This window comes from Opisthocomus hoazin, chromosome 16 (genome assembly GCF_030867145.1).
Source record: "Opisthocomus hoazin isolate bOpiHoa1 chromosome 16, bOpiHoa1.hap1, whole genome shotgun sequence".
NCBI lineage: Eukaryota > Metazoa > Chordata > Aves > Opisthocomiformes > Opisthocomidae > Opisthocomus > Opisthocomus hoazin.
The window spans coordinates 22,000,793-22,017,163 of NC_134429.1; the positions used below are offsets into that span (position 1 = coordinate 22,000,793).

Here is a 16,371-nt window from a genome sequence, read left to right on the forward strand (position 1 = left end):
TGGTGTAAATGTGTCCCTTATTCTCAGAAATCAATTTGCACTTAAGATTTTTTTTTTCCCTCCACAGGCTTTGTTTTGATTCATGGGAATTTTATGCCACTCCTGAAGTACAAAACAGCAAAATCAAACTGGAAAAAGGTTTGTATTGAGCACCTCATTGTTCAGTAAGTAGATGTACTTTTGCTTCAGGTACAAAAAAGGAAAGTAAGGGAGATTTGGGCTAGGTATAAGAAAGATTTATTTAAATAACTTCATAGTTCAGGCTTCGGTATACATTTATACTGTTTTATATTTACTTGTATGCAAGTTTATCAAAAATGTGTAAGTGTAGTTTGGTGAAAATAATCTATCATAATCTTCTGAATGGAGAGATGGGCTGTCGTTCTTCACACACAAGAATAGCGTTCTCTAAGTTGAAGTCACATGGAGGGGAAAAACACCCTTTACGTGACACATTGGTGGGTTTTCATTCTATTTCTTGAGTAACATTTGCTAAAGAAATACAATACTTGGTTTTGTAGAACGTTAAAAATTATGTTGCAAAAGCCATGACTCAAACGTGCATTTTCTTTTTTTCTCTTCAAGACCAAAGAAAGAGTAATTGATCAGAGACAGATACAGTGTCTGATGTTAAAATCTTTCCAACCTCAGCATTACAAAAATAGTACCAGAAATGTATCACATCTACATATATCACATTTGCAATGTACATAATATGTTTACATCACCTAAAAGATCAAAGTTGAATGATGTAGGACTGAAGGTGGTGCAGTCCAGCTGCACAGTAAGATCTGTTTCTAAGATCAAGTCAACCACAGCTTTTCTCAGTGTTTCCACTGCCTCTCAGCCAATCGGTGTGATACAACAGCAGATGCAAGCTATTATGAAACACTTTGCAGCTCTAGATTTTTATAGCTTAATTTCTTCTACGTATAAGAAGGCGTGCAGTGGTCAGGCCAGGTATCTGTTTCTAGGGCTGATGGGGTCCGAAATGAGGTCTGTCTGTATTTGCACACGAAACCCAAGACTGTTGGGTTTGAACCAAACTTCAGGAGGAGTTGCAGCTTTGGACTCAAGAGGATGGCTGGTCATGGTACTGGAGACCATGAGTGTCACATGCGGCTCTACTGTGTGCTCCAGATCTCCTTTTTAGCATCAAATGCTTTCAGACTACATGTAAACGATGGCTCAGGCACCATTTATAAGAGGGACCAGAAAGCCATTCTGCCTTTCTGTTACTGCTTTTAAGTGCAGTACTTCCTTCTAGATGTAGATCAAGTACCACTACTCAGAAATATGATTCCTATGCCTAGAGGAAGAATGTCAGCAAACTGGATCTTTTTGCTTATTAGTTTTTATTTTTTTTAAGAGATGGAAAAGACACACTTTTTCCTCAGTGGCTGGGCTATCTAGCACTCTGAAATTCACAGATTCTGAAACCCTCTCTGTTTATGTAAACAGGTTCTTGTTCTGTGTTCCAAAAGGAAATTCAAATGTGGTTGACCTGGACAGTCCAATTCCTAGTTGACCAAAAGATCTCTGAATTCTGTGGATTTACCATGGTCCTGATATTCACCTTGTTCTTCCTCAGGAAAGCGGCAACTGCAGGCATCATCCTCCTGAATTGACTGTTCAGGTGTGGTATGCACTAAAGAAAAAGATCAGTTGTTCACTTTGTTGTATTTATTCACCCATCTTATTTCACCCTTCCTCAGTCACGAGCGCAGGAAGTCAGCAAGAAAAATTCTTCCAAATCATTCAATATTCTGAAATTATTTCTCTACAGCATGTACATCTGACAAAACTAATTGATCATACTTTGTTTTCCCTAATACAACAGGGGCTGCTAGCACTCTGTTTGCCATAGGAATAAAACGAAGACCAACATGTAGTTGTTAAGATTTCTGGAGTAATGCTGCTGTCTCCTGTATTCGTAATTACACTAGAAGATCAAGCCCTTATCTCTAGGAAGGGGGAGAGGAAGAGACAGAGAAAAACCCAAACAAACAAAAATCCCAACTATAAACTATGTTGGATGCAATTCCACCTCATCTTTGTGCAGAACTCTTGAGCCTCCCGGGTGCTTATTAGCTCTCAGAGGGCAGTGCTGGATTCAGGCTCACTCTGCATCTGTGTAGCAGTACGTCCTGACTGATATCCTACTGTCCTGACTGACTCTCCTACTGTGGCCAAAGTTCAAAGACACTCACTCCAGGCTACACATACACTCTGAGCAGCTAGAACTGGAAAGTGCTCGCCATGCATGCCAAGGATGGTACTTGGAATTAATAAACAGAACTGGCCCTTAACCAGATCAGCAAGGCTTAGCTGAGCTTTTCCACCTCCCACAAATACTTCACTTCTATGGATATGCATGCAGTTAACCTGAAATGTAGACAGAACACCCATAGGTAATTAAGTACTTTCTGCAATAAAAATTCCAAAACTGTTTTCCTTTCAGTTGTTGTTTCCTGATTTCTGTCTAGTTTTAAAAAGAGAAATTTAAGAGTGTTATCCATCTTACTTTTCTTGAAGGCAGCATGTAGTTTCTTTTTCTGCCAGATGCTGAAGCATACGCATGAAGGCAGGAGAAACAATATGCACAACAGCCCAGCTACAGTAAGAGAAATTCTGATAATGTCCACCTGGAGGTCCTTCCCTAGGAAGCAAACAACATTCTCTAAGTGTTACAGAGCAAAATTCTACTGCCCTTGAATTAGCTGACAACTCTGTCTCCAACTCTGCTTTTGGATAAGTCTGCAACACTGGAAGTGGACAGAAGAAAGGACTCCTACTTTAAATGGTGAATGAGCTACAGTATGTTTCAAAGTACGTCATAGTTCTTTACCTCTATAAGCAATATTATACGACTCACCTGGCACAGTGATAGAAAATGGAATTGCAGGAGATGTGGTAAGTAGCGTAGTGACTAAAGTGGTGGGATTATCTGAAGTGTGTTTACAAATGACATCTTTTGCTGCAGTTCCGGGCTCCAGGACATGGTTTGCAGAGCACCTGAAAGATATTTAAAGTAAAATGGGGGGGAGGGGGGGGGGAAATCCAGTTAAGTGTAATAGCTGTAGCATTTGTAGCATTTATTTTTACATTACTTACTTTGTCCAGTTTTTACAGGAGCCACTGGGCTGATCATTAAAAGTTCCATAGCGGCAAGTTTGGCAACCTTCAACAGACAAGTAAATTTGTACAAGATAAGCATTTAAAACAACACGTGAAACATTTTGCCTGCTCGTACAATGACTACGCACCCCACTGATCGAATTACTGTTTCGCAAGCGTGTCCCCGTGAGCTACGGCTCAGTACTGCGCTCGGCGGCAGAGCCCGCTTACTGGGTGCAGGATGCCACAAACCGTGTCCAGCTCCGGCGCCCCCAGCTCCGCTCCCCCCGCGCTGGCGACCCACGAGCAGCCGCGCAAAGGAAGCCACCCTGCAGGCTCCTTGGCCGCGTTCACCTCGCGCGGTCCTTGCTCCCGCACCGCGCCGCGGGAGCGCTGAGCCGGCGGGAGCAGCGCCCTTACCGCTCCCGGTGTCCTCCCGGCCCACGCCGCAGGCTCGGTCGCAGCGCGAGCAGCCGTCGCCCCTGCAGCGATAGCCGTCCGCGCACGTGCATTCGGCGTCGCGCGCCGCGGAGCACTCCCTCGCGTACCTCAGCGTTCCTGGCGGAGGGACACGAGCGCGGGTCACGCACCCCAGAGCGCCGCGGCGCAGGCTCGGCGGCTGCGCTCCGCCGGCGCGGTCGGTGGCCGTGCGGAGAAGCCCGCGGGCGCATCGCGTCCCGTTGCCAGCGCCGCTTCCAGTCGCAGCGGCGCGACGGGCTGGCGCGCGACGGTACCTTCGCACTTCCGGCAGAGCCTGCAGCCGCGGAGTCCCGCCGCGCTCGAGAAGGTGCCGGGCGGGCACTGACGGCAGGCCGCGCCCGCGCCGCGCCCGCAGCCCGCGCTCACCACGAAGGTACCTGCGGGGCGAGACAGAGTGTGTCTGCCGCGGGGTCGCGCCCGGCGCCCTGCGGCCCGGCCCGGCCCGGCCCTTACCCGCCGGGCAGTCGGCGCCGCACGGCAGCGCGGCCGCGGGCCCCGGGCTCAGCGCCAGCGCCAGCAGCGCTGCCGGCAAGAGCGCCCGACCCGCCCGCGCGGCCGCCGGTCCCATGGGGTCCGCTGGAGTGCGCGCGGGGCGGCGGGCGCCGGCCCTTAGGGGCCGCCCCCGGCAGGCCTGGCTGCGTCAGCCCGGGGGCGGCGGGGAAACCCCGGCCCGGCGGGTCTTTCCGGTCCCCCCCCTCACCCCTCCCCCCCGGCGCGACCCCCGGCTCTGCCGGGCAGCGCCCGCAGCCCTCTCAGCGCTGCCGGGCAGCGCCCGCCGCCGCTCCCCGCCGGGGCTTCCCAGTGAGTCCCGCGCGGAATCCCCGCGGTGGATTGGCGGTCCGGCCCGGCCTGGGGGCAGAGTCTGGGTGGCGAGGCCGGCGCGGCCCGCGGGGGCAGAGGGGGTGCGCCGCACCGGCACGCCCGCAGGCGGCTACGCCGCGTTTGGGACCGCCTCGGGGCGAGAAGAACCTTCCCGCGCTGCAGCCGTGCCTCGGCGCCTCCCCGCGTTGGCCGGGCCGGGGGCCGCTGACTGAGGCTGGGGGCGCCGAGGCGGGCGGTGCGCTCCAAGCGAGCGCGGGGCGGCGGGCGGGCATGCCGGCGCCAGGCCGCGTGACGCCAACTGCCCACGAGCGGGGGAGGCGCACGCTTGCGGCTCCCGGCGGGGTCCCGCCGCCCAGCCCCGCCCTCCGCGGCTCCCCGCGGCCAATCGCCGCCGCTCGCGCGTGGCCGCGGGCGGTGTCGTCCTCTTGGGACAGCGCGGCCTGGGCCGCGCGGGAGAAGCTCCCGGGGTGCGCTGGAGCGGGCGGACGAACACAGCCGGCAGCTCGTGAGGGTCCGGCACCCGAGCACCGAGCGCAGGGACCGGCCGGTCAGGGCCTGTGAGCGAAGTCCGGTGCGGGTAGCACACAGAGCCTCCCCGTGCCCCGCGCGGGTCCAGCGAAGCCCCCCGTGAAGCCCTGCGCTGACGTGACCCGGCCGCGAGCTGCTGTGCCAGAGCTCTCATGAGCGTGTTGCTGGGATCCAGAGCGTGGCTGCCCACGCCTGCAAGTAGCAGTGCTACACGACGGGGCGATCTGCCGTCCTAAAGGGCCCCTTTAACGACTCTGTCTGTCCCTCAAAGTACTGACACTTCTCGTTGAATCCAGGGAAGACCCTGTCCCTGAGCCGTGGGCATTCTCCGTACCGTGAGCAAACGGCTGTCGGTCAGGCGGCTCGGCGGGACGTGGTCAGGCGCTCTGCAGGCGCGAGGGCTGCCTGAGGGAAGGCAGTAGCCGCAGCTCGTGCTGAGGTGCGCACCTCGCGGCTGCGCGGGGTGTGGGTGTAGGTGTGTCGGGCCCCGGCGCGCGCTCTGAAGCTGCCTTGTTCCAGCGAACGTGAGGAAAGCGCAGCGCGCCGCGGGCGGAGAAGGGCGGCAGCCGAGCGCCGGCCACGCGACCGCGGCGCTGCGCGGGAGGCGGTGACAGCCTCGCCGCAGCGGGGAGGCGGGCCCGGGGCGGGGCCGCCCGGAGTCGCCCGCGCCTCGGCGGAGGTGAGTGGCAGTCGCTCCCGCCGGCTGTGTCGCGCCCCGGCTCGGCGGGCCCGGCCGGCGAAGCCCCCCGGAGGGCGGCGGGCGGGGGCCTGGCCGCGGCGAGCCGCCGCTGGCGGAGGCCGTGGGTTTGGCTGTGCCGTGCGTGGGGTGCGGGGGGCCCGCAGGCCTGCCGGGGCTGCGCCGCCTCGGCAGGGCCGCGGGCAGGGCGGGGCAGCCGCCTGCTCCTCCACGCGCCCGTGCTGCCGGCGACTGCGGGCCCTGCAGCCTTGCCGTGTGCCGCCGTCCGTGGTCCTTGACAGCCTTGCTGCGTCGAATGCGCCGTGTCCTAAAATAAACGCGCGGGGACGTGGGGACGTGGCCTTGCACCCGGACTGGTCGAGCTGATGACTGTTGAAACTTCCCCTGCCTCTGGTAGCTGGCTGCTTGGTGGGGGCGTTGAAGGGTGTGGGGCTTTTAGAGCTGGCCTTCTCAAAGGGTCTCATCCGGCCGTCTGCCAGAAGTCACCATCTCGAGAAATGTGCACCTGCCCATGTAGGGGAATACATTTAGCTTAAAGGTTTGAGGCAGCCTTAACGTATGTTGGTACTGAGAAGCACATGGAAGACTTGTGTTTACTACGCCTAGATTTCTTGTTAAATGACGTGGCTGTTAAGTCTGTGACTGTATAACTTGGTTCTGCCTTCGTGGAAAACAGTCTTGCCCTGGTAGTGTTTGTAGTGTGACAGCTGTTTACATATGCACCTATGTAAAGAACAGTACTAATGCTTGAGAATTTTTCGGTGTATTGTGATAAATGTTTAAGGATATTAGGGAGAGACTGCGTTTTGCTAGATTGGTGGAAAGAGAAAAGCTTACAGGATCAGGTGCCTATTTGCATCGCAAGAACTGATGGGAGAGGGATACAAAGTATGATCTAGAGTATTTTTCTACATTAAGAGGCAAATGCAGTATTTCTGCATTGTGGCTGTTCAGGTAGTCCGTTGCTAGTTAGTCAAATTCATATGAAAATTAATTTCACAGAATCATGGTATACCTTCAAGACAAATTGTTAAGAAGCTCCAGGTTGTCCTGAAGTTGTTGCTAATACCTGTGATTTGAGTGTACTTGTTCAATCGACCTTACGTTTGACAGTACATAAAGCTGCCCTAAAAATTGGATTTGACACACTGAATTGGTCTTCTTGGGGTGGTTCTGCGTGCTGCAGGGCATTCTACAGTACATTACTGCATTCTAGAAATAGTGTCTTTCTAAATGAGGCGTACAGTAGGGAGCGAATCTGGAAATAGATGAAGTTGAAGCAGGATGGTTTTCTTTTGTGTAGGCAACTAAACATGGATCTCATTTTGTGGAGTGTTCCTGGGTGCTGTGTGCATTTCTGGGTGGAAAGTCCCCACGCAGGAAAAAAATCCCTGTCTCATAGGGTGGATGACCTGTGAAATGCCTTCTCACACTTCTTTCACAGACCTCTGTCAGACCAGAATGAGTTAGTATGTATTTTACATGATGTAGTTCAAGTTACTTTAACTTAACCTTCAAATGGAAACTTGGTCATTCACCTCAACATGAATTTAGCAGCTAAAAAAAAAAAAAAAAAAAGTCTTAAGCCTAGTTTGTTCCATTTGCTAAATTGTGTGGTCTGCTCCCCCATCACACATGTGCACACACGTTTCTCCCCCACAAAATTGTGAAATACCTGGAAAATCTTCTGCTCAGGTTTTGCAGGGGCACTGGTCGTGTCATTATAAGTCACAGGAAACTTCGTGAAGCATGCTGTGTGGAAACTAAATACCAGACATGAGGTCAAAGCTCATGCAAGCCCTTTTCATAAATGCTGACCTAGGTAGGAGTCAGTAGTCTGGGTATGAGTGAGGGCGTGCAAACTGAAAACAGCTCTGCCACCCACTTTAAACCTTTCTCTCTGGCAGACTCAAGTCATGTAAGTTCTTGAATAGGCCAAGCCGCTTCCTGTTCTGGTGCTGTTGTGCTGTGCCTCCCACTGCACGAACGTCTTAATCCCTTAATATCGTAATGCCTTTTTGTAAAAAGGTCTTTAGTTAAGTGGGATTGCTATGAATGTTAATTAAAGCTAGTGAACTATTTTCAGGTGGCTTAAATGAAAGATAATGCAAAAATGCAAATTACTCGCTGTTAAACTTCACTGTTAGGAAGGATGTGTACTAGGGGATTTGCCTTCTAACCACATTGTCTCATTCTACCCCCCTCAGCCCCTCTCTGCACAACCACCTCATCTAATAGCAACCCCTGAAGATATGGCCTCAAAAAGAGCACTGGTGATTCTAGCAAAAGGGGCAGAGGAAATGGAAACTGTAATCCCCACTGACGTTATGAGAAGAGCTGGGGTGAGTATGCAGACAATCTTTTTTTGAGTGCTTCGTTGAGAGAAAATCTTTGCCTTGAGTTGATGTTCATTGCTAGGAGTTCAAGGTGTAGTCAGTTGTATGGGGTGAAAGCTTACCTCTGCCTTCCTACTGGTTAGCAAATATTTGTGATGCCGCAAATAAGCATGCATGACAGCTGACACTTGTGCAAATGAGCCTAATGTAGACTAGAGCACACGTTTCAAGTAAACATTGCCCTGTCAGAAAACATGGCTGCTCCTGTGCATAGTAACAGGAGGTGCTTTTTTTGTAGGGGTCTAAAAAGCTCAGTAACGTTAGCTCATGACTTTACGTAGCTTTTCTTGAGCTACTTTTAAAGTTCTGTTATTAACTAGAATTCTGTCTGGTGGGATTCCCCATGCTGTTTGGTACTTTTGCAACTGTAGTGGTACACAGTGTTACCATCTGATTAGGTATGAAAAGAAGATTTTTAAATAAATACACCAACTTCATGTGTATAGAAATGACTAAAATAAAAATTAGCTTCTCCCACCACCTTTGTCATTCCGGTAATGTACTCCCCATTTTGACTGCCGTAAGAAGCACAAGCTTGTCTGCTTATTTAGTGAACATGAGCTGTTCCATGCGCATCTATGATATTATGACCAGATATCTGAAAGTCAAGGGAGAAAATTCAGCATGCCATAAGTGTATTTTCTCGAGCCTGCATAGAGGCTTTAGTTCATTATCTGATCTACTTAGTCCAGCTCTCCTATGTTGTGTTGTTTTGTTTAAAACCTGTGAGATCAGATACTCTGTAAATATCCTGTTTGAAAAGTTGAACTGTTAGAGGTATTTGTTAAGCTCTAGGTGAATATCATTGCTTACCTTGTGCGTGTGGACTTAGTCATGGTTTTGGGAAGCTGAAGTGTTGCCCTGTTCTTGACAGCTTTCAGTAGTGGTTCGCTCCTTCTGTGTGCTGTTTAAGAACTAACGTGTAAGAAAAATGGCTTAAATTATTGCATTGTAACCATACATTTATTCTTCTGCTAGATCAAGGTGACTGTTGCAGGCCTAACAGGAAAAGAACCAGTGCAGTGCAGTCGAGATGTCTTCATTTGTCCTGATGCCAGTCTTGAAGATGCCAGAAAAGAGGTTGGTTGTTGCCCTGATCTGATATAATGGCCAAAACAGCCTTTCTAATGGTTTCAGAGGTGAACTTGGAAAGCTTATGCATTACATTTAGAGATAGGTGGCATGTTATGTTAGCTCTATGCAGTAGTGAATCACAGAACAGCATATCCCGCGGTGCTCCCCTGCGGTGTTGTCCTGCTTCATAGCATGCTAGGATCAGAGAGATTTCTTAATTCCGCACAGGTATTTGTTTTGCAAATGTCAAACATAGAACTTAATTGTACGTGTTAGTGGGCCCAACGAAATACCGTGATTTGGAATAACTGAAAAGTTCTGATGGGAGCTAAACAGTGCTATAGTTAGACCTGTACAGTAAGGTTGGAGCAAAACCACTTGTCCTTACAATGCAAGACCTGTCGTTTGCTTGTTGAAGCGCTTAAATGCATTAGGCTTAAAGTTAGTTCTGTGACAGACTTTATCAATAATAGGCTCTTCCTGGAACAGGAAGCAGTGTTTTGTTCCATAATTGGAAATGGTTCTCTGATCGTAAAGTTGTTCAGTGGAAGAAAAGGTAGATCCCTTTGCTTCTCACTCGGCTCAGCTGTAGTGGCCTTAAAATGGTGTAATGTATGTACCAGCCTCTGTTCAACAGAACAACTGTATCTTTTGTTTGTTTAGGGGCCTTACGATGTTGTGGTCCTGCCTGGGGGTAACCTTGGAGCTCAAAACTTGTCAGAGGTAAAGTTCTGGTGTCTTAAAGATTCGTGGGCATCCTCATGAGTAGTGGGTGGTCTACACTTGCTTAGTAATCCTGCAGATTCAGTTCACCATCTGAAAATACTGATTCATTCAGAAGAGAAAACTTAATTGTCTTAGGCCTTCTCGTGAACGTGTAGATGGGACAATTGGGAAAATTCTTGGACTTGAGTACCTAGTTAGGCAGAATAAAAATGGAAGGGTGCCCTGTATTGTGGGAAAAATCTCTGTTCATAATCATACGAAGATGAAACAACTGCAGATTAAGATTTAATCCTGTGAAGTATAAAACAGGCCAAACCCACAGGACTCTGTTCCTTTGCTCAAGAATTCTGTCTCTGGTGCAAAACTGTTGTAATGGTGGTATAAATACTTTCTGGAAAGTAGGTGGACAAACAAGTCGATCTATCAGATGGGATTTAGATGGTATCACATAGTTTGTAAGCCCTGGAATACGAGACAAATATCCCGTATAAGTCTTTTTAAGAATAATAGAGACTGTCTGGGGGTATCTCATGAATACTTTTTCCTATTTGTTTTGTGAAGTTTTTGAACAACAACTTTCTATGGCTATGGATTAACCAGCTTTTATGTGGGCCAGGTACTGCCTTGCAGTTCCTTCTGATTTCTCTTTCCTTCTGGGGCAAGTGTTTATTGGTTTCAGTTTTTCTCCTTCTTAGTGTTTTCATTGCCCTCTGTCCTGAGGCAGGATGGATACTTGTCAGCTGTTTTTTCTCTGTAAAACTTGTTTATGAATTTGCAGTGGAAAATATTTTGACCGTGCTTCAAATAATCAACCTCAGACAATGACTTGTGATATGGTTTCTTCATACAGTCTCCTGCTGTGAAAGACATTTTGAAGGACCAGGAAAGCAGAAAAGGCCTTATTGCTGCTATATGTGCAGGTGGGTTAACAAGACAGCTTGCTTTGTACAGCATCTGGATATTTTGAAGGGGCATGCAGAGAGGTTCCAGTCTGAGAAATCTGTATTTCTGTATTTCAATAGCAGTGATTTGTACTACACATGCACCAATAAGCATTTGAATTTTCTGTAAATTTAATAGCTGAGGAATCTCTAAAATATTGTGAACACTTATCCTGCAAGTTCTGCTTGGTATCCAGTTCTTCCCAATCAGTTGTGTTACTGTCTTTAAAACAAGAAGTGAAAGGTAATGTGCTAGGACTTTTTACAAAATATTTGCTTATTCTGATGATCTTTCTGTGAGGACAAGGTGCTGGCAGAACATCATTGCTATAAATTTATCTCACATCTCCTCTTCTGCCCTTTAGCTTCAGAAGGAAGGCTTTAAATATAGAATTACAGGCTCACCCTTCCTCATCTGAGTGGTAGCAAAAGATGGAATTACGCTGAGGAGGGGGTTGTCTGCTTGGATATTGTGCACAGCTAGATATCCAGTCCATTGCTTTGTAAGATTTGTATGTAAAAAAGCAAGACGAACAATTGCCAGTGCTCCCAACTGAATTGAGAGGCTGACCTGTAGCTGAGAACGAAGAGAGTGGTGATGAGTGTGTAAAAGACAGTCTAACGGAGTGTGTTTGCAGAGTGTATTTTCACTTTTGTTTTCTGGTATGTTGCTGGGATTTTTTTTGGTTTTCATTCTTCAGTTAGGTAATACGCATACTGAGTTGTGAACATTGTTGAACTTGGCAGTGGTAGTCTTCTGCTTCTCTATCTGTATCTCTTGCAGAACAATTGCAAATTCATGGTTGCCCAATAAAGGCCTTTGCTTGTAATCAGGATGATTCATTTATTGAGGTATAATGCATCTTAGAGCTGATTCCAACTGAACACAAAGAAGATTATTTCCTGGACTATATCTGAAGTGAATCAATTGTACAGAAATGAAACTCGCATTAGGCAAATCCTGCCATCAGTTGCTTTTGGAATTCCCGTAAGGATTTTCTGTCGGATGACCTAAGACTTCTTGACACAAACTCCTTCCTCAATTCAGGCCAAGGAGGAAGTATGAACAGAAAACAGAAAGACTGTTGAAACAAAAAACTTCGCAGTTAGCCCTAGATCTGTCCGAAATACATGTTGCAACATGTAAAGGCTTGCTCAAGTGAAATTTTACTGGTTAAGTCTCCAAATTCAAGGCTTAACGAGGTCATAAAGTAATTGTACCTAATTAATGTTCAGATTGAAATGCAGACTTTTTGTTGTTCAGTTTCAATGTATTTTCTGGAAGTGAAATGGCCATTGTTCTCCAGTCCTTCAAAGGCAGCACAATCAGTGGTAGGACAGCTGCATGAACTGAGTGTTCGCTAAACCTTCTCTTTTCATGATCTGTTTCTCTGCACAGGGAATTTTGTGTAGTAGAATGGGAGAGATTATACAGCTGTGTTCTTTTTGAGGCTTTTTGCTTCAGGGATAGGGCTGGCATCAGTTTTATAGAAAGTAGTCTGTCCACAGTGAGCTTTGGGCCCTTGAGGGCCTAGTGCCTGAATGTGTGTTCTTAAAAGCGTTTGTAGCAGAAAACAGTTCCTCACTGGTGCCACCCTGTGTCCTTACAGGTCCCACTGCCCTTCTGGCACATGGGATAGGGTTTGGAAGCAAAGTCACAACACATCCTTTGGCCAAAGATAAAATGATGAATGGAGGTATGTAATGACAATTATAAGTTTCTCTCTAAACCTTTCTCAGAATTTTTTTAATTTTTTTTTAGCTGAACCCTTGATTTAAAGAAAGGAAAATAACTTTTGTATCTTATTTTGCATCTCAGAATTTCCTTAATGCTTTCCTGAACGTAATCAAAATTCAGCTGAATATGCTATGACTGTATTTCTAAGTCTGTTTAACCTGAAAATACAGGGCTGTATTAACAATCTCATCCGTGGGGAAAATATGCTTCTACTGTCATGCTAGGAGCACTTTTTCCTTTATCCTCTTGAGGCTGAGCCAGCTCTTGCCCTGTTGGTTCTTTGCCTCAGTGATCCCAACAGCAAACACCAGCAGGACCTTTCCTGCTCTCCCATGAGTAGTGCTTTGATGCTGTGAGTAGCTGATGGGTCCACACTTCTTTCTCATACCTAAAGGAAGTGGTGGTGAAGCACTATTAAGAAGTCATTCTGTGCACATTAGCGAGTCTGAAGGTGAGCAGGAGATGGCAGGGTTCCTCCAGTTGCCTCTGCATGCATTTGGAAAAAAGAAGGTTGTGAACAGCTACACAAAAGCAGTCTGACTTCCAAAAATAACCTCACAGGAACTGACAGGCACAGCGAGTGCTTCTTGATGAGCTTGTGGAATCAGAGGTGCATTCCCATACCACGTGAATAAGCTGCCAGAGCTCCCTGTGGGCCTTTTTCCTCCCTGAGGGCTGGAGGCAGTGATGAGCTGCTTAGTTCCAGAGGTGCAGCGGTGCAGAGCCCGAGGCAGACTGGGCCCGTGCAGGTGGCTGAGGTGCCTTCTGTGGAGCATGGCACTCGCAGCGGAGCCGCCGCTCCTCAGCTGCTGTGGCCTGCAGGCAGTGGGCAACAGTGCCCTGTGGCAGGCAGGTGTGTGCCCTGTGGCAGCTGTGGGCACTGTGCTGGAGACTGACCCTCTTTCTGTTGTGTGTCCCCCCAAGCACACTACTGCTACTCCGAGAGCCGTGTGGAGAAAGATGGGAACATCCTCACCAGCCGTGGCCCTGGTACCAGCTTTGAATTTGGGTTGGCCATTGTTGAAACGCTGATGGGGAAGGAAGTGGCCGAACAGGTGAAGGCACCCCTAATACTGAAAGAGTGAAATCCTAGTGTGGAAGAGGGAGTAAGACAATTTTGCATGTAGTCATGTCCTTTGTAGAATAATTGTAAGATGCACTGTTGTAAATACAGTTTAATTGAGGGTGAAATGAGCAACTGTACTTATCTAAACTGGGATACCTTAACAAACCAATGGTCTTTATTTCTGAAAGAAGATCCTGTTAGCAAAAAGCTTCATCAGGAAAAAGCAGCCAGCATCTAATAATCTTAGTTAGCTCTTGGATGACGTTTAAAAATCACGTGGGAAAATGTTTGCTGAGTAAATAAAAATGAAGCAACCCTGCTTGTGTGTTGTTTCTTTTTGTGTTTTCTCCCAGCTCAGGCCTATGAAACCTGTTTATTACTGTGGCTAGCAATGTCTAGTCAAAACAACTTCTATGTAGAATCTCACACAGTTCTTCTGAAGTATGAGCTGAAATGAGAAGGTGGTCACGCGCTGGAACAAGCTCCCTAGGGTGGTGGTCACAGCCCCAAGCCTGTTGGTGTTCAGGAAGCATTTGGACAATACTGTTAGGTACATGGCTTAACTTTGAGGTTGCCCTGTGCAGAGTTAGTAATTGGACTTAATGACCCTCGTGGGTCTCTTCCAACTCAGGATATTCTATGATAATTCTATGACATAGATTATTAAGTTGTAACTTACAATTTGTTGAAACAATATTTAGTTTCCTGTATACAAATAAGGCCAATAACTAGTATTAATTCTAAGACAGCATGGAACTAAATTGAAAGTGGGAATATTCTTATCTTGTCAAGCACCCGAGAGTTCCTATAGCTAGCAGGTTTTCCATGATACCATCGGAATTTGTCTTCTGCGTTACATGATTGCAGATCCATTGAGCTATTTAGGCAGCTAATAATCAGCATAAATCAGGAAGTTTGGACTTACTAGCTTACCACCAGTAGCAGTGCTTGTTTCTGCTTACTGTAAATCAGAACTTGCTACAAGCCTGGCTTAAGTGAGCAGATGTTAGTTTAGAGGAGTTGCTGGACAGGTCTCTGGAGGAAGTAGTGGAGCTGTATCCCAATGAGAATAAAGAATTTGGGATTGATTTTTGTCTTTGCTACCTTTCTTTTACCAAATAACTCTGCTGTTATCTGGCTCTGTCAGCAGTCATGCTTACTAGATGGCACCTCACTGGACCCTGAAGTTACCACAGCATCTGGAGACCTGGTTCTGCATGCATCTGAAGTGTACAGTCTGAACTTCAGAAAATGACTGCATAGGTGCCTTTATGATTGCTTATTTTAATGGGAAACAAGTTAATTCTAAATTACTGCATTTTCTTAATGAAATACGTAGATACTTTTGCAAATTTAGAATTAAGAAATGTCTCTACGTTGTTAGTATCTACTGGAAGAACTGCTTTAGCTGTATGCTCTGCCTCTAATTTGTTAAGGAAACCTTTCATATGTTTCTCTAGCTTTGAAATATGCTCAAGATATGCAAAAAGTTGTAATCTATGTAAGATTGGACATGTTTGTTCATTAAATCTGCGTGTCTAACTGGTATTGCCATGCAAATGTAAACTAAATGATGGAAAGATTCTTTGTCTTAGAATACGGAATAATCACTTGTTTTGTAAATGGGCGTGATTCAGAATACAGGAAAAGCTGTGCATTCCTGGGCTGTAGTACTGCTTTATAGCCTTAGAAGGAAAATATCTCTATGCTTGTATTATATTCAGGCTGCCAGAAATCTTTTAATGTGAGGCATTAACAAAGCGTCTGGAAATTTGATTATACATTTTTATTTTTTATTCTAAGGCTGAGAGAGTTCAGTTTATAGAAATGAGGTTTTCAATGTGTACGTTTGGGCTTTCCCACTTCTGTTAAAGTAGTAATAGGAAAAGCACTCGGTAAAATGAGCTTAGAGCCCATTAATGTATCTGGTTAACTTGTAGATTCTTTCACTGCGTTCAGCAAAAAGGACATGGTTAATGAATGTGGTAATGCTGCTTGCATCACAGTTTCTTTCATAAAGCTGACCCTGTTCTCAACCTTTTACATTGCAGATGTCCAGCCAACCTGAATTTACATGGGTTCTCTGTTTCTGCCAAGGTGTCATTAACTCAGTCTTTAAGTTCGAGGAGGTGCATGAACAAAAATTAGGCTAATTTTCCTCTTAGGGGAAGTGTTAAGAAGGAATTTGCTGATTTGAAAGAAAAAAAAACGCCTTCCAATTTGTGAAATGCTTTTTTCCTCTCTCCATATCCATTTCATACAGAGGTTCTCTAGCTCTTACATATCTCTTTTCCTAAAATCCCCCTTATCTGCTGCTAAAACATGAGATGGGGTACTTTTCTGCTTAGCGTTTCGTGAACACTAGGAACTTTGTGCCCTTTTATTATTGGCCAGCTTTAGTTTTAGAGCCTATGGTAATTGGGTGTTTGCTGCCACAGAACTTGGCTTGAAATGAAGAGAGTGCATCCACTCTAGCTAGCATGTAGCATTTTGTTCCCTGATAGTTGGAGGATTTGGGGGATTGATTGATTGTTTTCCTGCTGAGAAGGTAGTCAGTTAGCATCTGCTGTATGCCTCATATCATCTCTCAAGAAAAGTGTGGGTTTTTTCCTCTTGATTCTGGTTGTGTAGGCTTCAGTGCATGATTGAGAGTGAGCTCTCTCACTCAGCTGAGAAGAGTTACACAACTTAGGAACAGGCATGTACACAAGATGGCATAGATGCTAGTGCCAGCAGTGAATGCTTGCAATGCTGAAAAATATTTTCCTTCAGAATGAAGGAGCTTA

The 16,371-nt window shown here is 46.9% G+C and overlaps 2 protein-coding genes across 5 annotated transcripts; one reads left to right on the forward strand and one right to left on the reverse strand.

Moving 5' to 3' along the window:
- Positions 1–221: 221 nt before the first annotated feature.
- Positions 222–5,101, reverse strand: TNFRSF9 (TNF receptor superfamily member 9). Its single transcript, XM_075437291.1, has 7 exons — positions 4,567–5,101; positions 3,852–4,097; positions 3,538–3,675; positions 3,115–3,181; positions 2,876–3,015; positions 2,525–2,659; positions 222–1,648 (listed from the first exon to the last, which is right to left on the reverse strand). The coding sequence occupies exons 1-7, from the start codon at positions 5,099–5,101 to the stop codon at positions 1,521–1,523; spliced, it is 1,389 nt and encodes a 462-aa protein (XP_075293406.1). The 3' UTR covers positions 222–1,520.
- Positions 3,878–13,904, forward strand: PARK7 (Parkinsonism associated deglycase). 4 transcript variants are annotated; one of them, XM_075437479.1, is made up of 7 exons: positions 3,878–3,970; positions 7,852–7,986; positions 9,019–9,120; positions 9,778–9,837; positions 10,691–10,760; positions 12,392–12,478; positions 13,444–13,904. In XM_075437479.1, the coding sequence occupies exons 2-7, from the start codon at positions 7,897–7,899 to the stop codon at positions 13,602–13,604; spliced, it is 570 nt and encodes a 189-aa protein (XP_075293594.1). In that variant the 5' UTR covers positions 3,878–3,970; positions 7,852–7,896; the 3' UTR covers positions 13,605–13,904. The 4 variants fall into 4 exon arrangements, with proteins under 4 accessions (XP_075293594.1, XP_075293595.1, XP_075293596.1 ...); XM_075437480.1 differs by lacking the exon at positions 3,878–3,970 and adding an exon at positions 5,540–5,626; XM_075437481.1 differs by lacking the exon at positions 3,878–3,970 and adding an exon at positions 5,959–6,037.
- Positions 13,905–16,371: the final 2,467 nt, after the last annotated feature.